Source organism: Gorilla gorilla, chromosome 9, assembly GCF_029281585.2.
Source record: "Gorilla gorilla gorilla isolate KB3781 chromosome 9, NHGRI_mGorGor1-v2.1_pri, whole genome shotgun sequence".
NCBI lineage: Eukaryota > Metazoa > Chordata > Mammalia > Primates > Hominidae > Gorilla > Gorilla gorilla.
The window spans coordinates 101,721,712-101,748,143 of record NC_073233.2 but is presented as its reverse complement, the minus strand read 5'-3'; the positions used below and the strand labels follow the sequence as shown (position 1 = coordinate 101,748,143).

General features: G+C 41.0%; 2 protein-coding genes across 2 annotated transcripts in view; one reads left to right on the top strand and one right to left on the bottom strand.

Annotated features, from left to right (window-relative positions):
* VSTM5 (V-set and transmembrane domain containing 5) overlaps window positions 1-9,247 on the top strand; it is a 31,333-nt gene extending 22,086 nt beyond the window's left edge. The window contains exons 2-4 of the mRNA XM_055356095.2: window positions 7,479-7,805; window positions 7,919-8,059; window positions 8,192-9,247. Of these exons, the coding sequence (XP_055212070.2) occupies window positions 7,479-7,805; window positions 7,919-8,059; window positions 8,192-8,235 (512 nt within the window). The 3' untranslated portion in view covers window positions 8,236-9,247. The remainder of the gene's footprint in view (window positions 1-7,478; window positions 7,806-7,918; window positions 8,060-8,191) is intronic.
* Window positions 9,248-15,540: 6,293 nt separating this feature from the next.
* Window positions 15,541-26,432, bottom strand: part of MED17 (mediator complex subunit 17) — a 29,328-nt gene continuing 18,436 nt past the window's right edge. The window contains exons 10-12 of the mRNA XM_019036723.3: window positions 21,145-21,262; window positions 18,932-19,091; window positions 15,541-16,978 (exon numbers count right to left, since the gene is read on the bottom strand). Of these exons, the coding sequence (XP_018892268.1) occupies window positions 16,767-16,978; window positions 18,932-19,091; window positions 21,145-21,262 (490 nt within the window). The 3' untranslated portion in view covers window positions 15,541-16,766. The remainder of the gene's footprint in view (window positions 16,979-18,931; window positions 19,092-21,144; window positions 21,263-26,432) is intronic.

Genomic DNA, 26,432 nt, shown 5'->3' with positions numbered 1-26,432 from the left:
AAAGTACAACCTTTGTAATTTATTTGTAAGAAAAGGAGAAGTAACCCTTCTGAGTGTTATATTCTAGCCCATTGCTCGGTAGGTGGTTTCAGCTTCCTAGTACTTTTACTATTTCCTCTTGACAGCTTTCTGATTAGTTACCAGAGGGTCTCACCATCTCCAGGAAGTCGGGAAGCCCTTTGGTTCAGGTTCCAGTGACTTCTGTCCTGCTAAAATCTTCTACTCTGTGACTTGTTCTTTAAGAGAGGCATCCCCATCTATCTTGGAAATGCCTAGAAATTTAGTTCCTCTCTGCTTTTCACAAATAATTCAAGTGAAGATGCAAAGGTAAACTCTTAAACTTTAAATTTTGCTGGCCAAGATTGCATAGTCTAATCAGGAGAACTTAAAAAGACTTTTTAAAGTACATTTTTAAAAATTATTAACTCAATAAATAACCGAAAAATTCAAAATTATATAAATGGCTTACATGGAAAATAAAGTTCTCCTGCCATTTGATCTCTGAGGGGCAATTCCTGTTAACAGTTTAGCATATATTACTCCAACACTTTTCCATTTTTCCGTACATAATATGTATATACTAGCACATATTTGCACAAATATAAATGAGATCACATTAGGTATGCTGTTTTACATGTTTATTTTTTTAACTTAGTAACATCACAGATGTCTTTTCTTGCCCATACAAAGCTCATTCTTGTTAATGGCTGCCTGCTGTCCTTTTTTTTTTTTTTTTTAAGACTACTCAATAGCAGTAGTGAGAAGGGGAGAAAGAGCAGAATAAGGGGTTTCATCTGTAATTGACTGTGAACAATCAGTTGAGATAACTCACTACCTTCAGACCAGCCCATCCATTTTATAAGTGAAGGCTGATGTACTGAACCAACCTCCCTGAATAGAGCACTTGAGCCAGGCCTGAATATTGGCCCAGCCGCTAAGTTTCTCTGGACTCACTCTAGATTAATTTTAGCATGAGATGCAGACGTGGTTACTCATTAATCCAACTTTTTAAATAATCAACAAGCAGTTTGCTTTAAAACCATGAAACTGTTAATTTTTCATCTTTGTTATAGATTATTATTATTATGAGATGGAGTTTTGCTTTTGTTGCCAGGCTGGAGTGCAGTGGCACGATCTCGGCTCACTGCAACGTCCGCCTCCTGGGTTCAAGAGATTCTCCTGCCTCAGCCTCCTGAGTAGCTGGGATTACAGGCATGTGCCACCATGCCTGGCTAATTTTGTATTTTTAGTAGAGATGGGGTTTCTCCATGTTGGTCAGGCTGGTCTTGAACTCCCAAACTCAGGTGATCCACCCGCTTCGGCCTCCCAAAGTGCTGAGATTACAGGCATGAGCCACCGTGTCCGGCCTGTTATAGATTATTTATTCCTAATTATATGTGATAGATTGACGGAAGGAGAAACCGCTTTGTTCCTAACACCTAGTTAAATGCCCAGTTAGTCTGTCTAATTAAGAGGAGGTTTTTCTCAAGGCTTAACAAATTCAAGAAGATTTAAATTATATCAAATGTCTTTCCTGACCACAGTAATATGAAACTAGAAATCAACAGTAGGAGTAAAATTGGAAAATTCTCACATACATAGAAATTAAACAACAGACTCCTAAAGAACCAATGTATCAAAGAAAAGAAAAAAAATCTTGAAACAAATAAAAATGGAACTATAGCATACCATAATTTATAGGGTGCAGCAAAAGCAGTTTTAAGGGGAGAGTTTATAACTATAAATGCTTACATTAAGAAAAAAGATGTCGGGCCGGGCACGGTGGCTCATGCTTGTAATCCCAGCACTTTGGGAGGCTGAGGTGGGCGGATCACGAGGTCAGGAGATCGAGACCATCCTGGCTAACACGGTGAAACCCCGTCTCTACTAAAAATACAAAAAAAATTAGCCAGGTGTTATGGTGGGCGCCTGTAGTCCCAGCTACTCGGGTGGCTGAGGCAGGAGAATGGCACGAACCAGGGAGGTGGAGCTTGTAGTGAGCTGAGATTGTGCCACTGCACTCCAGCCTGGGCAACAGAGCGAGACTCCATCTCAAAAAAAAAGAAAACAGATGTCGAATAATCAACCTAACTTTACACTTCAAGGAAGTATTAGAAAACTAATAGAAAAAGAAGAGCAGAAGAAAATAAATAATAAAGATCAGGTCAGAAAACTAAAGGTTTGTCAATTTTATTTATTTTTGAATTTTTATTTATTTTTAAATTTTTTAGAGACAGGATCTGGTTCTGTTGCCCAGGCTGGAGTGCAATGGCATGATCATAGCTCAGTGCAGCCTGGAACTCCTGGGCTCAGGTGATCCGCCTGCTTCAGCCTTCCAAGTAGCTAGAACTACAGGTGTGCACCACCACACCTGGCTAGTTTTTTGCTTTCTGTAGAGATACAGTTTCTAAATTATACCCAGGCTGGTCTTGAACTCCTGGCCTCAAATGATCCTCTCCCACACTGGCCTCTCGAAGTGCTGGGATTACAGACGTGAGCCACTGAGCCTGGCCCTTATTTCTTTTTTTTAAAAAATCAACTCTTAGTTTTGTACATCTTTTCTATTATTTTTCTAGTCTCTATTTCATTTATTTCTGACCTTGACCAGGTGGTCAAGGCTGCAGTGAGCCAAGATTGTACCACTGCACTCCAGCCTGGGTGATAAAGTGAGGCTGTATCTCAATAACAACAACAAAAAAAGAAAAAAGAAAAGAAAAAGAAAAAAAAGAAAAGGAAGAAAAAAAACCTGTCCCATTTACAATAAAATCAAAAATAATAAAATATTTAGGAATAAATTTACAAAGAAGGCGAGAAGTCTATATACTGAAAACTGTAAGACAGTGACAAAGGAAACTGAAGACACAAATAAATGGAAAGATACCCTATGTTCATGGATGGGAAGAATTAATATCGTTAAAACGTCCATATTACCCAAAGCGATCTGCAGAGTCAATGCAATCCGTATCACAATTTCAATAGCATTCTTCAGAGAAATCAAAAAAGCAGGCCAGATGCAGTGGCTCACGCATGTAATCCTAGCACTTTGGAAGGCTGAGGCAGTTGGATAGCTTGAGCCCAGGAGTTTGAGACCAGCTTGCACAACATGGTGAAAACCTGTGTCTACAAAAAATACAAAAGTTACCTGGATGTGGTGGTGCACACCTATAGTCCCAGCTACTTGGGAGGCTGAGGTGGGAGGATCGCCTTAACCCCAGGGAGGTCAAGGATGCAGGGAGCCATGATTGCACCACTGCACTCCAGCCTAGGTGGCAGAGGGAGACCCTGTCTCAAAAAAAAAACACATCAGGCCGGGCGCGGTGGCTCACGCCTGTAATCCCAGCACTTTGGGAGGCCGAGGCGGGCGGATCACGAGGTCAGGAGATCGAGACCATCCTGGCTAACACGGTGAAACCCCGTCTCTACTAAAAATACAAAAATTAGCCGGGCGTGGTAGTGGGCGCCTGTAGTCCCAGCTACTCGGGAGGCTGAGGCAGGAGAATGGCGTGAACCCGGGAGGTGGAGCTTGCAGTGAGCCGAGATCGCGCCACTGCACTCCAGCCTGGGCGACAAAGCAAGACTCCGTCTCAAAAAAAAAAAAAAAAAAAAAAAAAAAACACATCAAATTCATATAGAAGCACAAAAGATCCCGAATAGCCAAAGCAATCTTGAGAAAGAAGAACAAAGCTGAAGGCATCATGCCTCCTGATTTCAAAGTAAATTACAAAGCTATAGTAAATTAAAATGGTATGGCACTGGCATAAAAACAGGTACATAGATCAATGAAACAAAATAGCCCAGAAACAAAGGCACTTATATATGGTCAACTAATATTTGACTAAAGTGCCAAGAATACACAATGAAGAAAGGAGTCTCTTCATAAAGGGTGTTGGCAAAACTGAATATTCACATGTAAAAGAGTGAAATTGAACCCTTATCTTACATCATTCACAAAAATTAACTTGAAATGGATTAAACACTTAAGTGTAAGACCTGAAACCATAAAACTCCTAGAAGGGAAAATAGGGGGAAAAACTTGTTGACATTGGTCTTGGCAATAACTTTTTGGATGACACCCAAAACACAGGCAACAAAACCAAAAATGAGTAAGTGGGACAACATCAAACTAAAAACCTTCTGTACAGCAAAGGAAACAATCAACAAAATGGAAAGGCAATCTATAGAATTCAGGAAAATAATTGCAAACCGGGAAAGGGGTTAATATCCAAAATATACATGAAACTCATACAACTCAATAGCAAAAAACAAACAACAACAAAAAAGAAACACATGATTTAAAGATGGGCACAAGGACCTGAATAGTCCTTTCTCCAAAGAAAACAATACAAATGGCCAACAGGTACATAAATAGGTGCTGAACTAATCAGGGAAGTGCAGATCAAAACCACAATGAGATATCACCTAACTCCTGTTAGGCTGGCTATTATCAAAAAGACAAGATGACAAATGTTGGTCAAGATATGGAGAAAGGGAACCCTTGCACAATGTCGGTGGGAATGTAAATTGATATAGCTATTATGAAAAAAGTATGGAGATTCATCAAAAAAATTAAAAATAGAAGTAACAGCCGGGCATGGTGGCTCATGTCTGTAATCCCAGCACTTTGGGAGACCGAGGTGGGTGGATCACCTGATGTCGGGAGTTCGAGGCCAGCCTGACCAACATGGTGAAACCCCATCTCTACTAAAAAGACAAAAATTAGCCAGGCATGGTGGCGGGCTGCTGTAATCCCACCTACTCGGGAGGCTGAGACAGGAGAATCACTTGAACCTGGGAGGCAGAGGTTGCAGTGAGCCGAGATTGCGCCACTGCACTCCAGCCTGGGTGACAGAGTAAGACTCTGTCTCAAAAAAAAAAAAAGTGCCATACAATCCACCAATCCTACTGGGTATATATCGAAAACAATTGAAATCAGTGTATCAAAGAGATATCCGCATGCTCTTGTTCACTGCACCATATTCACAATAGCCAAGACATGGAAACTACCTAAGTGTCCATAGACAGATGAATACATAAATAAATATATATATGAATATTATTCAGCCATATGAAGAAGAAAATCCTGCCATTTGTGACAACATGGATGAACCTGAAAGACATCATGCTAAGCTGCTAAATGAAATAAGCTAGACATAGGAAGACAAATACTGTATGATCTCACTTATATGTGGAATCTAAAAAAATTGAACTCATAGAAATAGAGTAGAACTGTTGCTGCCAGAGGCTGGGGCCAGTGGGGAAGAAGGAGATGCAGATCAAAAGGTCCAAACTTTGAGTTATAAGATGAACAAATTCTGGGGACTGAATGTTCAGCGTGAGTGGTGATGGATATATTAATTAATTTAATTGTGATCATCATTACGCAACATAGAGATATATCATCAGGCTGTATACCTTGAATGTATACAATCTTTATTTGTCAATTAAATTTAAAAAAAAATTTTTAAAGAAGTTTTTCTAGGCCGGACACAGTGGCTCACACTTGTAATCCCAACACTCTGGGAGGTTGAGGCCAGGAGTCCAAGACCAGTCCTAGCAACACAGAAAGACCTCATCTCTACCAAAAAAAAAAGGGAAAGGAAAAAGAGCTTTCTCTGGTCCAGAGAAAATACAAAAACCAGCAAGAACCAGTCAGCCAGTTTCCAGTTGTATCAGCATCTGAGAAACTTGGAGTTGTTATTTTTATTTATTTTTTAGTTTTGCTGTTTCTTGGGCCAAAGTAACCGAAATGCTCAAACTGAAGTTCCACGAGGGTGTGAAAAGGGCTGGTAGTCTCCCAGGATATTAACCTGTTAGTAACCTTGACCAACATGGTTAACAGAATGTACATGAAATGCACAGAAGTTATAATATAGATTCGTCACTAGTTCTAAATATAGTTCTCTAAATCTTACAGCAGTAATCACTAGTGCAACTGCTCATATTTGAGGTCAGAGAAATCAGGAAACATAGATACATGATTGATAGATAGCCACAAAGTAGAGATACGAGCTGGGCATGGTGACTCATGCCTGTAATCCCAACATTTTGGGAGGCCGAGAAGGCAGATCAGTTGAGGCCAGGAGTTCAAGACCAGCCTGGCCAACATGACAAAACCCCATTTCTACTAAAACTATTAATGCAAAAAAAATTTAGCCTGGCATGGTGGCACATGCCTGTAATCCCAGCTCAGATAGCTGAGACACAAGAATCACTGGAACCCAGGAGGCGGAGGTTGAGTGAGCTGAGATTGTAACTCAGCACTCCAGCCTGGGCGACACAGAGCAAGACTGTCTCAAAAGCAAAACAAAACAGAAAACAAAGTAGAGATCCAGGATTGGAATCAGAGCTGTGCTGAAATCCCTTCTCTTCCATTATGTGGGCATGTTGGTGTGCCTATGTAAAAAATAAAGGAGATGGCTGGGTGCACTGGCTCATGCCTGTAATCCCAGCACTTTGGAGAGTCCGAAGCAGGCAGATGATGAGGTCGGGAGTTTGAGACCAGCCTGGCCAACATAGTGAAACCCTGTCTCTACTAAAAATACAAAAAATTAGCCAGGTGTGGTGGCAGGCACCTGTAATCCCAGCTACTTGGGAGGCTGAGGCAGGAGAATCGCTTCAACCCAGGAGGTGGAGGTTGCAGTGAGCTGAGATCGAGCCATTGCACTCCAGCCTGGGCGACAGAGCGAGACCCCATCTCAAAAAATAAATAAAATAAAATAAAAGATAATAATTATAAAGTAGGTAACATAGTAACTGGCACAGAAAGTCTTAAATATAGTTCTCTTCCCTATATGTATGTTAGCTTTTAGATGTACCTAATTTTTCAAACCACCCAAGCATCAACATTCCTATTAGGAAAAGGCTCATGTTCTTGTTGCTGTAAATATTTGGTCATTCACTTATTCATTTACTCAGCAAACATTTATTGACCAACCACTATGTTCCAGGCATTGTACTGGGTTCAGGGACCATAGGGATAAAGAAAACACGATTCCCACCCTCCAAGGTCTGGCCTGGAATTTGACCTCTGTTTTCTTCTTTATTTCAGTCGTCTTAAACTCTGCACTTTGTTCTGTGTTAAAGAATAACTATGTCACACACTGAGGGCTTGAGTGAGAAGGAGTGACCCAGAGAGTCATGAGAAGAGTCCTTGGGCATCAGAAGGGCTCCCCATATACTGGGAGAGAACCTCTGTAGTCTACCTTGCTACAAAGGTGTCAGATTTCAGGTTGAAATAAAAGGGAGCATTCTAAATAGTCTTCAAAATGGAAAAAGGTTGCTCTGTGTGTAGAGAGCTCTATCTCCAGGGAGCCTTGTGTCTTGTTCAGCATTATCACTTAAGCACCAGAACCTAGAACAGTTCCTGGCATATAATAGGCACGCAATAAATATTTGTGTAATAGATTAACAAATTATATAAGTTCACTTCAGTATAAAGCCATATATATGTGCCCAAATTCCAGCATATCATCCTGCAGGTCAGGGCGTGTCCCTATACATTCCTCAGGCCACCATCAATGCCACCGTCAAAGAAGACATCCTGCTCTCAGTTGAGTACTCCTGTCATGGAGTGCCCACCATCGAATGGACATATTCATCCAACTGGGGAACGCAGAAGATCGTGGAGTGGAAACCAGGGACTCAGGCCAACATCTCCCAAAGCCACAAGGACAGAGTCTGCACCTTTGACAACGGCTCCATTCAGCTCTTCAGTGTGGGAGTGAGGGATTCCGGCTACTATGTCATCACCGTGACGGAGCGCCTGGGGAGCAGCCAGTTTGGCACCATCGTGCTGCACGTCTCTGGTAAGACATCCCAGGGCCCCAGGCACCCCTCTGAACTGTGAATGTATGGGAGGCCAATTTCACGATATTAAAAGAAATGTTGTCTTCCCCCTCCCCTCACCCTCACTCCATAGAGATCCTCTATGAAGACCTGCACTTTGTCGCTGTCATCCTTGCTTTTCTCGCTGCTGTGGCCGCAGTATTAATCAGCCTCATGTGGGTTTGTAATAAGTGTGCGTATAAATTTCAGAGGAAGAGAAGACACAAACTCAAAGGTAACCCCCTGGGCCTTGTGATAATCCATGAGTGGTTTTGAGGCCAGAGGTGGCATGTGTTATCTTGTTCTCACGAAGAAAGCACTATATGTGGCTTGATTTCCAACTCATTGACTTGTCTTTGCTTTACAGAAAGCACAACTGAGGAGATCGAGCTGGAAGATGTTGAGTGTTAGCCAAGGCTGGGCCTGACTGCATTCCTACCTCAAGAGGAAACCATTCTCCAACAAAAAGAGCAAGCACAGCTATTATACCCATTGTGTGTGGTCCTGTTGCAGCCCGCTCCTAACAGGACAGTGGGAGATTAACAACATTGACTGCATGGAGTTGAGGACTGTGGATGGGACAAAGCTAGTATTAGGACTCGCGCTAAGTTCAAGGAGAAGAGTGATTGAGGCTTTGAACCTGGAGCTTCGCTTGGCTGCAGCATCAGGGCCGTGCTGACACACAACCAACGGGTGAGTGCAGGCATTGGCTGCTTGCTCACGACACTCGCTCTGGTGTGCAGGATGGCCTGTTGTCAGAGTCCCTGTATCAGAGGCCAGAGGATTTCCAGATGGATGTGCAGCCAGCATTAGAACATGCTTTCTGTGCTCCTGTCTGCTCTGCAACTGCTGTGCCAACCACCCCCCCATCTGGTATCCCACAAGCAAGCACTGCTGTGGGAGCTATTGTGAGAAAACCTGAGGCTTTTAGACAATCTGCTGCCTCAGAGCAGAGGTGGAAAGAGACTGGGGGTGGGGGTTGGTGCTGTTGTGCTGCAGTGAGTTGCTCATTGGTGAGGCCCGGTGGCTGGGAGTTTTATGGGAGAGGAGCTCAATGGACTCCTGAGAGGCCAGCTTTGGATACAAGGAATAGAGAAAATTATCTTTCTCTTCCTCCCTCATTCCAACGTTAATTGGATTTTCCCTCCCATGGCTCAAACTTAGGCCATTGTAAGTAAAACAACAGCTCATCTCCATTATGGACAGCACCTGGCCTCCTGACGAGCTGGATGCCACCTGTGTGAAAGCTGAGCTTGCATAGTGGGTGATGCAGCTGGAAAATCAGTCATCTCGAGCTTTGCATCTGTCCCCCTCAGTCACTAACACTTCACGTCTCAAGTCAGGCCCTTGCCCTCTCCTACCTGGGCTGAGGAACGCTTGGCCCTTGCCTACCTCACAGTCAGGGTATCAAGAGAAGCCCACAGTATGCACAGAGTTCTCTGAGCAACTTACGAAATGCATGAGGCTTCTTCAAGGATCTGGAAAGCTATACTGGAAAATGCTATTCTGAGTATTAGAAATTGATAAAATCCTCTGAGGTCTTGGGGCTCCAGGTGAGATTGGGGACTGGACCACAGCTGGCCTTGGCCATTATTCCCTCAGGTTGTTTGTCACCATGTTCACCTGTAAGTTTCTCCATCCCAACTTCCATTTGACAAGCTCTAAAAGCAGGCATGGATTTATTTTCCATTCTCTTATCTCTCCAATATTCATAGCTACAGACCAAAGGTACCATCCGATGATGATGTGTTCCTAGTCCTCAGCTGCAAATTCACCCATGCAAAGGTTAAGAAGTCTTAGAACATTCCTTTCTCTTCTCCCTCCTTTCAGGCCTCCAATGTCCATATCTTCTCTATTTCCTATGTGGCAGAGGAGTTGCTTGGATAAGTTACAGCCCTTTCCCTCAATATTGAATCCAGAGTTTTGGGAAGGGATCTCTCAGAATATTCAGACAGGAACTCTCAGTATCCAGAGCAGGACTCCCAAGGCACTGCTTGATTCAAAAGGCGACAGCAGTTGGTCTACACAACGGATGTGTAGCTCTAGCACCTGACAGGTAGAAGATACCCTCAAGGTGCCTCCTGTAGACACATGGGTAAACTCACACACTATGTCCTATCCCCACGCAGCAGTTGGAGGAACCAGGCTCTGGGCCAGGACAGTTTCCAGTGCTGTGAAGAAACGAGGTGAGCAGTATCCAAGGGGCTCAAGGATAATCTGCTGATTTCTTTCTCGTCTTTCACACAGAGAGGCCACCAGCAGGAAAGCAGTGGGAGTTGGGTAGCTGCTGGGGCCAGCATGTCCTCTTCCACACTACCTGCCTTTCAGAACTCTGCTCTTCCGCTTGTCCCGAAGTCAGGGCTGGCAATCTTCATAATCAAAGGGGAGTTGGAAAAGAACACCCACTAAGAGGCCTCCATGGCAGATGTCAATTAAATTGCCCCCCCCCCCCAAAATCTCATGACAGTTTATTCACATCAGTAGTGTGGGAAATTACAATGTTTTTTTTAAAAAAAGCTTCTTTCCTTGGCTTTCCATTTCTTTGAAAAAAGGGTTTCTTTTGAATTTTTAAAGCTCTGCCATCCTGAACATTCCTGTGGAAAGGTTTAAAATGCAGAGCCTGAGGTTTTTGTTTTTCAGAAAAATAAAAATCATAGAGATTAGCTAGTGTAAATGTTAAGCTATAAATTATGTTTCAAACTGTGAAAAAAAAAGTTTTAAAGAATGAATGAAATAAAACCTGAAAATAAAGCCCTGGTCCTTTGTGTGTGTGTCTGCTCCTGCCAAGAAATCAGAGGCTCTGGATGCTGTGTCCTGTCAGGCTGAGCATAAACAAAACCCTTAATCGCAGTCAGGTCTGGCACATATTTTAATTGACAACGCAACTAATTACACTGGTTCTAACAGTAAACATTATTTAGCAATTCAGAAAAACTACACCTTATCAGCACCACCATCCTCCCCCAATTGTAGCCAGAAGACCAATTGGAAATTTATGCTTTCAGAATATTAACTGTAATTCAATAGCATTCTTCCTGCTTCTGGAATGGGCCAAAAGTAGGATGTGACAATTGTACCACTTGTTCAGCAGTGGATAAGATACCCTACAGAACACACATGCTTTGTCAACAGAATGTCCTTTCAGAGGTTATGATCTTAGAACCCCAAAAGGTATATACTGTACTTTCTCATTTCATGGTGTTCCGTATATGCAAGGAGAGCTCATGTCCTCTGAAGGCCACATAAGATGGTAAATACCTGAGAGCACTTCGTGCTTACTCTGATTTGAAGCAATATCTCACAAAGGTGAGAAGCTAAGGCAGTGAGAGAGGTTATCAGGATATCTTGCCCCAGGCAAGAATGCAGAGACAAACCCTACAATTCTGAAGAGCTGGGTAAGTGTAACAAAGGATTGAGAAGAGATGGCAGAATAGAATGCTGGAGATGTAACCAGGACCAAGGAGCCAAATATGATAGGGTGAATCCCCAGGGACGTGATTCACGTGCTGCCTCCTTGACAACACTGGGGAGGATACTGGGGGAAGTGGAAACCATCTCACCGGCATCAGCTTTTACATATCCGGCATAGGTTTCTTCTGCCCAGTTTCCAGGGAAGCATCAGACACATCCATAGTTTACTAAAAGCAGAGCAAATCCTTGTGATCACTGTTAGCACATCTACCCCCAACTCAATACCCACTAATGGTGTGAGCTGCCAGAGCTTGCATCTCTCTGCACCCCTGAATCCACCCAACCTGGCTGTCAGCTTTTCCAATTCTTGAGAACATTTCCACCGCCCTTTAAAAATTAAGTGGGTATTTTTGGTTTGGCTTAATTACAGAGGTGGTAAATCCTTCTTTAAAATTCAGATAGCACTAAAGTCTATATATATTAAAGTATCTTTGGCTAGAGTTAATTAACAAAAACTAAATAAAGTAAAAGATCTCTCTCCTTCCCTCAATCCAGAGGAAACAATAGTCAAATTTGGTGTGTATCCTTCTAGACTTGCTTATGCATATATGAACATATCTGTGTATATATATGCCAAATATACATATTTATCCTATTTTCTTTCTAGTCAAATGGGATTCTATCATATATATTACCCTACAACTCACCAGTCTTTCCTTAATGTGTCAGGAATTATTTCATGTCTACCTATTCCAAAACTTCATTCTTCTTGCCTGCACAATGCAGTCTATAGTATGAATACACTATTGGTTTTGTTTTTTTTTTTTTTTTTTTTACAGAATTTTGCTGTTGTCACTCAGGCTGGAGTGCAGTGGCGCCATCTCAGCTCACTGCAACCTCCGCCTCCCAGGTTCAAGTGATTCTCCTACCTCAGCCTCCCAAGTAGCTGGGATTACAGGTGTGCACCACCATGCCTGGCTAATTTTTGTATTTTAGTAAAGACAGAGTTTCACCATGTTGGTCAGGCCAGTCTCGAACTCCTGACCTCAGGTAATCGGCCTACCTCAGCCTCCCAAAGTGCTGGGATTACAGGCATGAGCCACTGCGCCGGCTGGGTTTTTTTTTTTTTTTGAATACACTGTAATTGTTTGTTCACTGAAAAATTACTTTTTATTTCAAATGATATATACAAAAATCATCTTAGGCAAACTTTCTATGTATCAGGCTAGTTCCTTCAACCAAGATGGTTTCCTCCTGTTAAGTAATGCATTCAACTCTACCTCCTGTGAATCTCTTAGTCTTTTAGGGAATTCCATGTTCCACGATTTTGGTGGGTTTTACATAAAATTTATCAGAGATTGAGTATCGGTGGAAGAAAGGGTATTGATAATGTAAAATAAATCTGAAGTTCTAGTGTTAGATTTGGTTTTATAAAGTACACATTATCAAACCAAACTGGTGTCTGCTCATCTGGCACAGCAAAGCCAAGCACTGACGTTGGGACTGCAGCAAGAGGAAGTGAGGCATTTATTGTAGGGCACCAAGCAAGAACTCCAACTCCTCAATGGCTTACAGGTAAAGGTTTTAAAGCTGGGGAGGCAAGGCTGGGTACAATGGTTCACACTTGTAATCCTAGCACTTTGGGAGGCCAAGGTGAGAGTATCCCTTGAACTGGTTTGAGACCAGTCTGGCCAACATAGTGAGACCCTGACTCTATAAAACATTTTTAAAAATTAGACAGATGTGTTGGTGTATACTTGTAGTCCCAGCTACTCAAGAGGCTGAGGCAGGAGGATTACTTGAACCCAGGAGGTTGAGGATGCAATGAGCAGCTGATTGCACTACTGCACTCTAGCTTGGGTAACAGAGCAAGACCCTGTCTCTGTTACAGGGTCTACAAGAAAACCCCAAAAAACCCACAAAGGTGGAGAGGCAGAGGTTACAGGCAAAGTCATAAATCAATACACAGAGGCTATATATTGGTTTGATGTAAAAGGTGGGACATCTTGAAGTAGGGGCCAACAGGTCATAGGTGAATTCAAAGATTTTCTGATTTGCAATTGGCTAAGGAGAAGCTTTGTCTAAAATTTGGGTCAACAGAAAAGAATGTTAGCTCCAGCTCACAGGCATGACCTCCTCCAGGCCCCTCGGGAAAAAATTCAGAACAAAGAACAGCAGTCCAAGTTGTCCTTGCTTATCTGAGGTCTACATGCCAGCAAATCCACTTGGTGGGGATCTGAGATTCTGAAAACAACTCAGGGACATATTTTAAGATGTTATCTTTAGTTTCTATAGGGAACCAAGCATCTGGACTCTTAACTTCCTTGGCAATTGTTTTAAACTACAATCACCTTCTTGCTTATCAAGTTGCTTATTTACGTCTCAGGACTACCCTGGAAATTCCCTCAAAGGAATTCAAGATTTTCCTTTATTTTCAGGCTCAGGGCGCCCACAGGCCTTTAAGAAGGGGTCCCTGCTCCATCTCACACACATAGGTAGGTTAAATTCCTTCGATGTTACAGGTTACTGCTTGCCCAGGTAGTTCTGTCTGCAAAAATATTTTTCCCTTGGGTACCTCATGTTCTGAATGGATTTTTTTCCAACTAAACAAAGTGAACTTACTAAATAATCTAGTTGCCCCTGTTTTTATTCATCAGCAATACCTAAGGAGGCCAGGCATGGTGGCTCATACCTGTAATCCCAGCATTTAAGGGCCAATTACAATTCCTGATCAACATGAGATAATCAGGTTATCCCTTTGATTTGATGGTGTTCCAGCAAAGAAATCTGATGAAAAACACTCAATATCTTCACCATATATAAAACATCATACAAATATGAATACAGGACATTCTGAAATGCTTTCTCCTAATAAATACAGCTGGTGTCTCAACCATTTTTTCTAATTGGCTTGACTCTTAGAAGCACACTTGCTTAATGCTTTATATTTACGTAGTACTTTAGAATTTAACATTTATTACCAACTTTACTGAAACTTCTCAATCACCACTGAGGTTAGTAGAGGAGGCACCTCTATCTTCATTTATATATAAGGAAACAAGTTCACAGAGAAACCTTGCCAAGTTCATACAGCAAGCCAGTAGCAGAGCCAAGATTCAAACACAGCTCCTTGCCAACCTGTTAATACTTGTTGAGGGGCTAATTGGTTTTCTTCAAACTGTCTCCCAAGTTTCCATAGCACATCCTTCAAACTCCAGGAAATTCAGGTTAAAACATTAAACTAGAAAATGTAAATAAATACAAGGCATAAGAATTGCTACCACAGCAACTAAGCTACCATTTTCCCACACATTTGCTTTAGTTTCTACAATTCTTTAGGTCGGTACTGGCTACTCACTACAGCGACGTACCAAACAGGGAAAGTAAGACATGAAGAACGTAAAGTCTTCAGTTATCCCACTCTACTCAGATGGGGTTTAAAAGAACAGATGGTAGTATCTGCACATGTATTCTCAGCCATTCTACTCAAGGTGTGGTCCTGGTCCATGATTTGTTACTGATTCATGACAAGCAGAGAAATAAAAAATAAAGCATTCAGAAATGTTTATATTTGGGGGGGCTGGGCACTGTGGCTCATGCCTGTAATCCTAGCACTTTGGGAGGCCGAGGTGGGCAGATCAATTGAGGCCAGGAGTTCAAGACCAGCCTGGCCAAGATGGCAAAACCCTGTCTCTATCAAAATTACAAAAATTAGACGGTCGTGGTGGCACACACCTGTAATCCCAGTTACTCGGGAGGCTGAGGCATGAGAGTCATTTGAACCCAGGAGGCAGAAGTTGCAGTGAGCCAAAACAGTGCTGCTGCACTCCAGCCTGGGGAACAGAGTGAGACTCTGTCTATAAATTCTAGTATTTGATGCAATTTAATCAAGTTATAATCAAATAAATGGGGCTTTTATTTTGTATCTTTTCAAAATTTCATTTTAGGAATTCATTTTTATTAGTTTACCAAAGTATCAATCTGCAATGGTAGAAGTTTATATAAACAAAAACTGGTCATTCAGCAAGTCTCAGACTCACTCTTCTAGCCTGAGCCTTCAAAATCACATAAAAGACTCCTTATGTGAGTGGAATTGTACAGATTAGCCTATTGACCAAGGCAAATTTTGTGGGCAACAACAATTTTTGAAGCACTCAAGATTTTTAAATAACTGCAAATTCATACCAATTATTTTAATTTCCATGGATAGAAAGATGCAAGATCTTGATCAGAAGGGGAAAAAAGCACAAAGTTGTTCTATCGTGGCCCACAAGCTCCATTTTTCTTTAATGAAAACACGGTGGAGAAATACAAAGGACTTTTATTACTGCACAGTCATCTTACAAATTGTTAAAGCAGGATGTCTGTTTTAAAAATTGAAAGCCTTACTTATAAGGAGAACTTGCCTATATGATACTACTTTCAGTGGTACCAAAAGACTTATAAGCCTAAATCTATCCTCATATTAATGGGCACACTTCAGGCATTATTTCCAAGAAGTGCAAACCTGTTCCTTGGAAAAGATAATCCACTAATCCAATAGTTTTTTCCCTTTGAAAAAGCAGAGAGCTGATGGAAAGGCCTTAATTGGAGAAAGCAATCCAGGGCTGCTGGGTGGAGGCTGGGGAATCCCAGGTGGAAGGCTGGGCATGAGCCATACACTAGGTGTCTCAACTGGTGAGGTCAATCAAGTGGGAGAACAGACCAAAAAAACTTGAGGACGCCCTAAAGAGATAATCTGCCTCCTATTGCCTTCAGCTATCCTTTCTGAGGATGTTCTTAAATTACCTATGTAGGTTAGACCCAGGAAAGCTTACAGGAGACAACTGGAGGAAGAGGTTATCAATAATTTAGAGTAGGCTGGGCATGGTGGCTCACGCCTGTAATCCTAGCACTTTGGGAGGCAGAGGCAGGTAGATCACTTGAGCCGAGTTCGAAACCAGCCTGGGCAACATGGAAAAACCCTGTCTTTATAAAAAATACAAAAATTAGCCAGGCGTGGTTGTGCATGCCTGTGGTCCCAGCTACTCGGAAGGCTGAGACAGAAGGATCACCTAAGCCTGGGAGGTCAAGACTGCAGTGAACCATGATCACACCACTGCACTCCAGACTGGGCTACAGAGTGAGATACCATCTCAAAAAAAAAAAAAAGTTTAGAAAGTATTTGGGGGGAAAAAAGGTATTTGGAGATTTTTTTAAACCACACACTTTATTTGATGTCAACATCAAAGAAGGAATATTTTAAAAAGCAAATAGAAACCCTTAAGTTAGTAATATTTTAAACTGCATGAAAAACATATTATTTTACATCTTGTCATTCTGTATATACAACTGTACATAAACTTCTGCATTTCAAAGCACTTGTCATTTATAAAGTGAAAAGTTTCAAAGTGCTAAATAAACATTTCCTAATTATTATTTTTAAAAACAGCACTCTTTTGGAAGTTATCTCTTCTTTGTGCTTATAGTTGATCTGCAAACATTTCAAGTCAAAGTTTCTGGAAACTTCTTTAGGAAACATCTGGAAAAAATCATAGTAGACAAGGGCTAAGTGCAGACATAAGCAGCTCCATTTTATAAACAAAATTTCGACCTTCCATTTTATTCCACTGAACTTCTTTGAATGGCCCACGAAGATGACTCCATTTGTTATCTTGTAAAACATCACTTTTTGGAAGGTCTTTACATTGGTTACGAGGAAACTGAACCATAATCTTGCTGCCACTTTCAGGTCCATTACGAACTGTGGAGAAAAACCAAAATATCAATACACTCTAGTTTACCAAACGAGAAATAACAACGATAAATCCCACAACTTCATTCTACTGTGAATACAAAAACTTTGTCTACCAACTTAAATATTCTTGTTAAAAAGTGCTTTTTCAGTTTCAACATGCAAGAAAAAAAAATTCTAACTTCTATATAAGAGGATGGTATAAATATTCATGAATTATTATTTGTACCACAAAGATTAAGCAAGGTGAGTTTTGACCTAGGAATGTCAAATGTCCTCTATAATTTCAGGAAATCATCTTTTTGTTTGTTTGTTTCCACATGCAGCACTGAAAAACATACAAAGCTTTTTTTGGGAGGCAGTTAAAGACAAGGTCTCTCTATGTTGCCAGGGCTGGTTCAAACTCCTGGGCTCAAGCAATCCGCCCACCTCAGCCTCCCAAAGTGCTGGGATTACAGGTGTGAGCCATCACACCTAGTACATTCACCTATTTTTTTCAATACATTCATTTGATAATGCAATCATTCAATGAATTGTTAATACATGCCTAATATGTAAAGAAACCTCAACCACTTAAAATCAGGACTGAAAGGGATGAAGGAAAGATTATTCTGAATTAAGAATTTCAGGTTTTAATGAGGTTTTAACTATTATTTGGGAAAGAAGAAAAGGGTATTTTGAAATTCCTAGCAATCAAGATCCAGCAATGACCAAGCTTGCAGATTCACAAGCTGTGATCCTGTGAGGATATATTTCTAACTACCCACTCTTTCAAATACAGTCATGAGCTGCGTAACATTTCAGTCAACTGCTTTTGTTGTGTTACAACTGCCTATAGTATTCAGTACAGTAACATGCTGTACAGGTTTGTAGCCTAGGAGCAACAGGCTATGCCATGAAGCCTAGATGTGCATGTAGTAGGCTGTACCATCTAGGGCTGTGTAAGTGCACTCTATTATCATACGATGAAATCCTCTAACAACACATTTCTCAGAACCTGTCCCTGTCGTTACGCAACACATGACTGTATTTTTAAAGTAGTCAGAGCAGATATCAGAAACAAAGATCACACTAAAACCATAAGCGCTTCAAATGTAAATTTAAGCTATGTAATACTCATGCAAGTGCCTATTAAAGTGCCCACTCGTAGAAGGTGCTTAATAAAATACTTCTCCTCGGCCGAGTGCGGTGGCTCACGCCTGTAATCCCAGCGCTTTGGGAGGCCGAGGCAGGCGGATCATCTGAGGTTAGGAGTTTGAGACCAGCCTGGCCAACATGGCAAAACCCCGTCTCTACTAAAAATACAAAAATTAGTTGGGTATGACGATGGGCACCTGTAGTCCCAGCTACTCGGGAGGCTGAAGCAGGAGAATCGCTTGAAACTGGGAGGCAGAGGTTGCAGTGAGCTGAGATCACGCCACTGAACTCCAGCCTGAGCGAAAGAGCGAGACTCCGTCTCAAAAATAAATAAATAAATTAAATAAAACAAAACACTTTATTTAAAATTATTTTTAATTATTTATTTTAAAATATTTTAAAAACTGTTACTATTTTTTTAATGTGAAAAAAGTAGTACCTTGCATTAGATATTCCTCTCTGTTCCATCCCTTTACTATTTTTAGGATCAGATATTTTTCTTCCCATGTTTACAGCAGTATATTTTTTTTTAAAGTTTTTATCCATTAAACTTTGGGACTGCAGGAGTAACAATGCTGATGATACTTTTCAGACTATCTCAGGAAAATGTGCTGCCAATCTAAACATTTATTATAATTACTAGAAAGAGAAATAATAATCTCTTGCTCTGCATAATAGCTATGATCAAATAAACATTCGGTGTAAATACAACATTAACTAATTTATTGCAGAGATAAATTACTCTTACCCATATTTAATTATTAAAACTAAATGTTAAAGCCAAACTCCCAATGGTCCCTTCTCATTCAAAGCAGCAGAAAGTACCTGAAATAGCATAGTCACCACTTGGGGAGGCCACCGTGATGGCAGATGCATTACCGATGCTCTCTATAGGTCCAAGTCCCACATGATTACTGAAGCTCAGTACTTGCCAGCCCATAACCTTGGCGAGTTGCTGAACTGCATGTACCTGGTGCTGTGACATCTGTGAATGAAAAAGGACACTTGACTGACAGTCAGCAGAGATATTTGCAGTGACTTAACATCACGACCATAAAGTAAACTTTTGTTGGGGTGCTCATTGACTACTACAGCAACCCTATCTTAGGTCTGAGGAATCCTCCTGTGCGTAACTTAGGGGGAGGAAATAGGACTCCACCTTCCACTGCCAAAGCTAAAGTTGCCTGATACTTGCTTCTCCTGCCCACTGGCAGCTTAAGCAAAGACATATGACATAAATTTGGCCAACTGAAGACTCTCATCTAGATCACTGAATATGGTGTAACATTTGCCCCTTCAAATCCACTGCCTACCTTATTTTCTGCCCTGGGAGGCTGACACACGTGGTTACATTAATACCTTCTTACATCCTCTGGCTTTGGGCTGGGTTCAGGTAATGGGAGACAGCAGGATGGCAGGGAAGAGGGAGGTCAGGGTATTTATTCCCCTGGCACCCACCCTGTGAGGTTGTCTAGGCTGGTTGTATCTCTTGACTGGCTGCTAGGCTTCTTAAGACGGACTGTTCTACACGACTCTCCCCCTTAGGGTTCTTGTAATCTGTCCTTCCTCTTAACTTTGGCCTAGGAATGGTGACCACTAAGTCCCTGGGGCCTGGTTACCTGGTTACTACTACTAGCAGCAGGTTACCACACTATCCCTGGTGGCTCACCTACACCCACTTCTTTGTAAATAGATCTTTAGATCCTCCTGAGTCTGCCACCTATTTCTTGTTAAGACTCTGACTGATACAATGGGGGCAATTTAGAATGCATTTTGTCACCAGTGCTGAAGGCAGTAGTGCTGGGACAGCATGAGTGCCATTCCTCTGGCCATGGTTCTCATACCTAGCTTTGATCTCTATCCATTTGCAAGCCTTGTTCTCTAGACCTCCCATTGATTCTGGGACCTACTCAATAGTGTTCTAATATATTTTTGTGTGTGTGCTTAAGGTAACCAAAGCCAATTTAGATGTAATCAGCCAAGAGCTGCCATACCTAACAAATGAATTTTACTTACTTGGCCACCAAAGAAGCAAATCAGTATACAAGATTATTGCTTCTGAGGTGGAAACTGTTACTATTTTTTTTTAATGTGAAAAAAAAAATAGTATCTTGCATTAGCATTTCAAAAACCTACCCTATATCTCACAATTCAGTATTTCACTGGGTCATTAAAAACTCCATGAAGAAATTAGGGAAAATACTGTTAGATATGAAAAGAAAGGGCTAGAAATTTGTCTGATGTCACAAAGCAAGTTTGTCATAGAGCTGGAACTAGAACACATCACCTTTTTTTTTTTTTTTTAAAAAAGAGATGGTATCTTGCTCTGTCACCCTGGGCTGAAGTACAGTGGGACCAATTATAGCTCACTATAACCTTGAACACCCGGGCTCAGGCAACCCTCCTGCCTCGGCCTCCCTAATAGCTATGACTATAGGTACATACCAACACACCCACTCAATTTTCTATTTTTGTGAAGACAGGGGTCTTGCTATGTTGCCCAGGCTGGTATTGAACTCCCAACCTGAAGTGATACTCTCGCTTCAGCCTCCCAAAGTGCTGGGATTATAGGCGCAAACCACCATACCCAGCCTCAAACCCATCACTTTCTATACTGCCCCTTGGACTTGAGATTAAACTACTTCATTTATTATGGATAATGGTCATTATAGTTTTTTATATGATCTCCCTTTCTCTAGTTTTCTTCAGTTTCTACAACAACTCTGGAGATGTTGTAAACCCTAGAGATTTTGTAAACCTTCACAAATATGACATGTGGGAAAAAAAACTTGCTAGTCTCAGAACTGGTCCTTCATCTTAACATAAACTATGTGAAAACCTAGGACAGCTTATCAGTACTTCCAGTTAACCAACAGGTTGTAAAATGTGCATTAGAAATTAAACAGAATTTAATTTCTACTGGAAAAAATTTTTTTTCTTCTTACACAACTTCTTACATTTTAACTACTTTTTAACCAATCTGTTCTTTAAGTAGCTATGCGAAGAAGGGGGCTTAAGACAAAATCTGCAACTGTTACCTGAGACAGAAGAAAATCCTGTAGCTCCTGCTCCTGATAAGACAGTGTAATTACTCTTCCATCTCTATGTACAACTCGAATCTGCTCAACTCCAATATTCAATTGCAGTTGAATGGACCTTTATAGACACACATACTAAAAATCAGAGATGTTCAAAATTATCTTATACAATTTCATAAATAATAAACCTTAACATCAAATTAGAAAATATTATTATTTTTTAGACAGTCTCAAAGCCTGTTGCCCAGGCTGGAGTGCAGTGGCGTGATCTCAGCTCACTGCAACCTCCGCCTCCTGAGTTCAAGAGAGTCTCCTGCCTCAGCCTCCCAAGTAGCTGGGATTACAGGCACCTGCCACCATGCCCGGCTAATTTTTGTTATTTTTAGTAGAGACGGAATTTCACCATGTTGGCCAGGCTGGTCTCAAACTCCTGACCTGAAGTGATCTACCTGCCTCGGCCTCCCAAAGTGCTGGGATTACAGGCCTGAGCCACTGCACCCAGCCAAAAAAAAAAAGTTTTAATAACCCACACCAACATCCATGGAGGAGATGCAGGCGTCTTCTTAGGTTCAACTAGACAGACTCACCCCAGAATGCCATAGACCACAATGAGTACCAGTCTACCCAGAAGCATTTGAAGGGACCACAGCTTGCCAGCAGACCATGCAGCTGTCTATATAGCAGCAGAATACTTTTGTTGCAAGGAGATGAGATCCACATTGGGTATATGTGGGCCCTGCCCTAACAGGAGCCATAAGCTTCTGTAACAACTCCATAGGCATGGTTTCCACAAGCCAAGCCCAGTTTTAAAAGTCACCACCATCCAGGAAAATCCAAAGGCATTCCCATCAGTTATTTAAAATTTCTCCTGGTTCAGATGCATTTTACCAATTTGAGATCATTTTTACTATAAGCAATGTTGCCTAGTAATACTGATGACATCTTTCCTTATCAGGTTTCCAAGGGATGAGAGCCAGCGTTAACCAAGGAGCAAATTCTCATACAGAAAGAGACACGGTTTTGTTAACTCTTTATCTTCTCTTACTGAAATAATCGGCAAACAAGTCAGAATATATATACTCCATTAATTTGGCTTAGGTCAAATAAAGAAACTCATACAATAGCCAGTAAATAACAAGCAGATCACTGCACTCTTCCAAAGCAACTTCTAAAATTTCAGCATGTAATATGTCCAAGAAACTTGAAATCCCCTGATAACCTAGATGAACAAAATGCAGGAAAAAACAGCTTTATGTCCTCTCACATTTGATAATAGCTCTTCTTTCTAGCTTTGTTTTAAAGCAAATATTTGAGAATAAAGCATTTTGGTGATTACCTACATAAAATTGTAATAAAAAAAATAAAGGCTGGGCACAGTGGCTCACGCCTATAATCCCAGCACTTTGGGAGGCTGAGGCAGGCAGTCACAAGGTCAAGAGATCGAGACTATCCTGGCCAACATGGTGAAACCCCTACTAAAAATACAAAAATTAGGTGGGCGTGGTGGCACACATCTGTAGTCCCAGCTATCTGGGAGGCTGAAGCAGGAGAATTGCTTGAACCCGGGAGGCAGAGGTTGCAGTGGGCCAAGATCACACTACTGCACTCCAATCTGGCGACAGAGCAAAACTCCATCTCAAAAAAAAAAAAAAAAAAAAAAAAAAAAAGAGACAGGGTCTTGCTATGTTGCCCAGGCTGGAAAGCGGTGGTTTTATCCATGGTGCCATCATAGCGCACTGCATCCTTGAAATCCTGACGTTGAGTGATCCTCCCGCCTCAGCCTCCTGAGAAGCTGGGACTTCAGGTGTGTGCAACCATGCCTGGCTTAAGTTGTAATTTTGATGAACTGAAGTTTACATTGTTTTCTCAAAGAAAAACAAAACTCAAAAGGCTTGAAGATATATTAATCTAACCAACATTTTAGAATTCTTTTCTTAAAACAAGGTGTGAAGGATCAGGGTTTCTTATCACTCACTATTGGTGAATGCATACTTGTGGCAACCACTTTGAAAAACAATTTGGTAGTACTAATTAAAAATTTAAATGTCCTTATCTTTTTTTTGACACAGGATCTCACTCTATCACCCAGGCTGGAGGGCAGTGGCACAATCTCAGCTCACTGTAACCTCTGTCTCCCGGGTTCAAATGATTCTCCCACTTCAGCCTCCCAAGTAGCTGGGACTACAGGCATGTACCACCACACCCAGCTAATTTTTGTTTTTAGTAGGGACAGGGTTTCATCATGTTGGCCAGGCTGGGCTCGAACTCCTGGCCTCAAGTGCTCCGCCCAAAATGCTGGGGATACAGGCATGAGCCACTGTGCCCAGCCAAATGTCCTTCTCTTTTAACCCAGCAATTATACTTGTAGGACTTTACCCTATAAATGGATAGACCTGTGTATGTACAAATTATTTTGCTGGTATTCGACAAAAATGTTCAACAACAGAAGACCGATTAACAGTTTGGGACATACAATGAAATACAAAAAGGCTGTAAGAAAAAAATGAGGTAGATCTATGTGCTAACAAAATAATGTTTACTCACTCATATATGACTACTGAACAATAAATTATTCATTATGTGTCTTGTCTGCATTTCTGGACCTTATGGCCACATGAATAATTTTAACTCAGAAGAATGCAAAATAATCCACATATTTTAAACCTTGTTAAAATAGTCCACATAAAAAGGGTCTACTACTCTGTAAAGCATTTCCTGTAGTTTTTCCTAATTGATCCCATTGTATTCTGATCATTAAGCCTACCTGCATAAGTTGAACTAAAACACTACTGAGTTTAAAAATCACGTAAATTACAAATGACTGCTAATATGTAGAGTTTCTTTTTGGGGTGATGGAAATGTTCAATAATTAGACGATGATGGTTATACAACATAGGGAATATACTAAAGACCACTGAACTGTGTCCACTTTAAAATGGTGAATTTTGTTATGTGTATTATGTTTCTAGAAAGCATACAAAACTCTGTAAGACAGGTAGGGTTACATATCTTCTACATGCATATGTAAAAAAAAAGTTTTTAAAGAGAGGTCGGTTACAGGAACAGGTAGGATATATATGCTTGTAAATACATAGACTTTCCTAGAAAGATGTGTAAGAAACTGTTTTAAATGATTGATCCAAAGGAATTCTGATAATTATTTTCAACTTTCAATAGCCTAAGTTGAGCCCAGCTGTGATGGTTAACACTGTCAACTTGATTGGATTGAAGGATACAAAGTATTGGTCCTAGGTGTGTCTATGAGGGTGCAAAGGAGATTAACATTTAAGTCAGTGGGCTGGGAAAGGCAGACCCACCCTTAATCTGGGTGGGCACCATCTAATCAGCTGCCAGTGGGGCTAGAATATAAACAGGCAGAAAAACGTGAAAAGAGACACTGGCCTAGCCTCCCAGCCTACATCTTTCTCTCGTGCTGGATGCTTCTTGCCCTTGAACAACAGACTCCAGGTTCTTTAGTTTTGGAACTTGGACTGACTCTCCTTGCTCCTCAGCCGGCAGATGGCCTATTGTGGGACCTTCTGATCCTGTGAGTTAATACTTAATAAACTCCCCTTTATGTGTGGTGTGTGCGTGTGTATATATATACATATATACACACATACACATTCCATTAGTTCTGTCCCTCTAGAGAACCCTAATACACCAGCTATAGAAGATGAGGAAAAGGGCATTCTACTACTGCCTTCTACTTCTCCTTCACTCCTGATTCTGTCAAGGCTACATCATCACTAATCTTTCTTCGTGGAAGTTTACAACGTTTACATTGGGACCTGTAACCATAATCCCAGTTTTAGTCTTAGTTCTAAGTCTAAACAATTCAATGATGATAATTTTCTCTTTTCTTTTCCATTGCACTCAGTCTCTCTTAACTTTTTACTATGGAAAATTTTAAACACAAACAGTAGGAGGGCAAAAGGCTTACTGGCAAATAAATAATAAACACCAACAGAAGTATAATATAATGAAAGCCTATAATCCCATCACCCATTCTTAAGTTAAAAATGCAATCCAAACTTGTTTCATCTATGTTTAACACCTACTTTCTCCCACCCCACCCTCAAATCACCCCAATTATTTTATTCTTTCTTTAGATAAGGGGAAGAAAACTCTATGACTCTACTTTATTCCATCAACTTTCTCTGGAAGTTTCAGGACTAGTTTCCTGTCCATTGTGTATTCTTTCATACTCTGCATCTGCTCTCACAGTTATCTACTATGTTTTCATTTTTTAAGTGAATTAAAACCTCTGCATTAAAAATAGTATTATATTGGAAATGACTGTACATAGGAAAAATCAAAAAGAAAGAAAACAATAGCATTATAAATGTATTTTTCTGCCCCTACTCCTAAGGGTCGTTATTTTGTGTTTCACAGTATGCTTTGCTTTACCGTGGCTAGTTACGTCTGCTGAAATAAAGCAACTAAGGGTATCGTAGTGCACACCTGTAGTCCCAGCTACACAGGAGGCTGAAGCAGGAGGACTGCTTGAGCCCAAGAGTTTGAGATCAGCCTGGACAACAGCATTGTGAGACGCCATCTCAAAAACACAAACTGAGACAAAAAGGAAATAAAGCAACTAACACTTTAAAAATAAAATGTAGTCACAGACCCTGACAAATGTCAGGTGCTAAATTTCAAAAAGGCTCAAAAGGTAGGCCAAAAAGTCTTTAAAGGCTACTGGCCAATTGCATTAACTTGTGATTTGTGAATGTAAATCAAGTAGACTGCATTCCTACGAAGCCTGGGGACAAAAACCATCTTACCTCCTTCACAGACACACAGTTATCAACCCAGTTTTTAGGGCATAATCATAAACTTGATTAGACCCAGGATCAACACCAGGTCATGAGAACTATAAAACTTGGGTTGTTTTGGGCATAACATGGAGAGTACAGGCTAGAATACAAATGGCCCTATTCACTTCAAATATACTAGACCTGCCATAACCATTAGGCAAGAACTGAAGCAGACCCGGAGTCTCAAGAGGTAAGGCAACCTTCTGCTCAGTGCCGGGGTTCATTGTTTACCCCAGCTCAAATATGTGACATTTACTTAATAAAGACTAGTTTTTAGACATTCTTACCTCTCATTCTTACAATGTTTAAAAACAGACTTTATGAATTTTCTCCTAAGAACTAATTGCCATCAAAAAAACAAAAAAACAAAAAAACAAGGGCCGGGAGTGGTGGCTCATGCCTGTAATCCCAGCTCTTTGGGAGGCCAGGACAGCACGATTGCTGGAGTCCAGGAGTTCAAGACCAGCATGG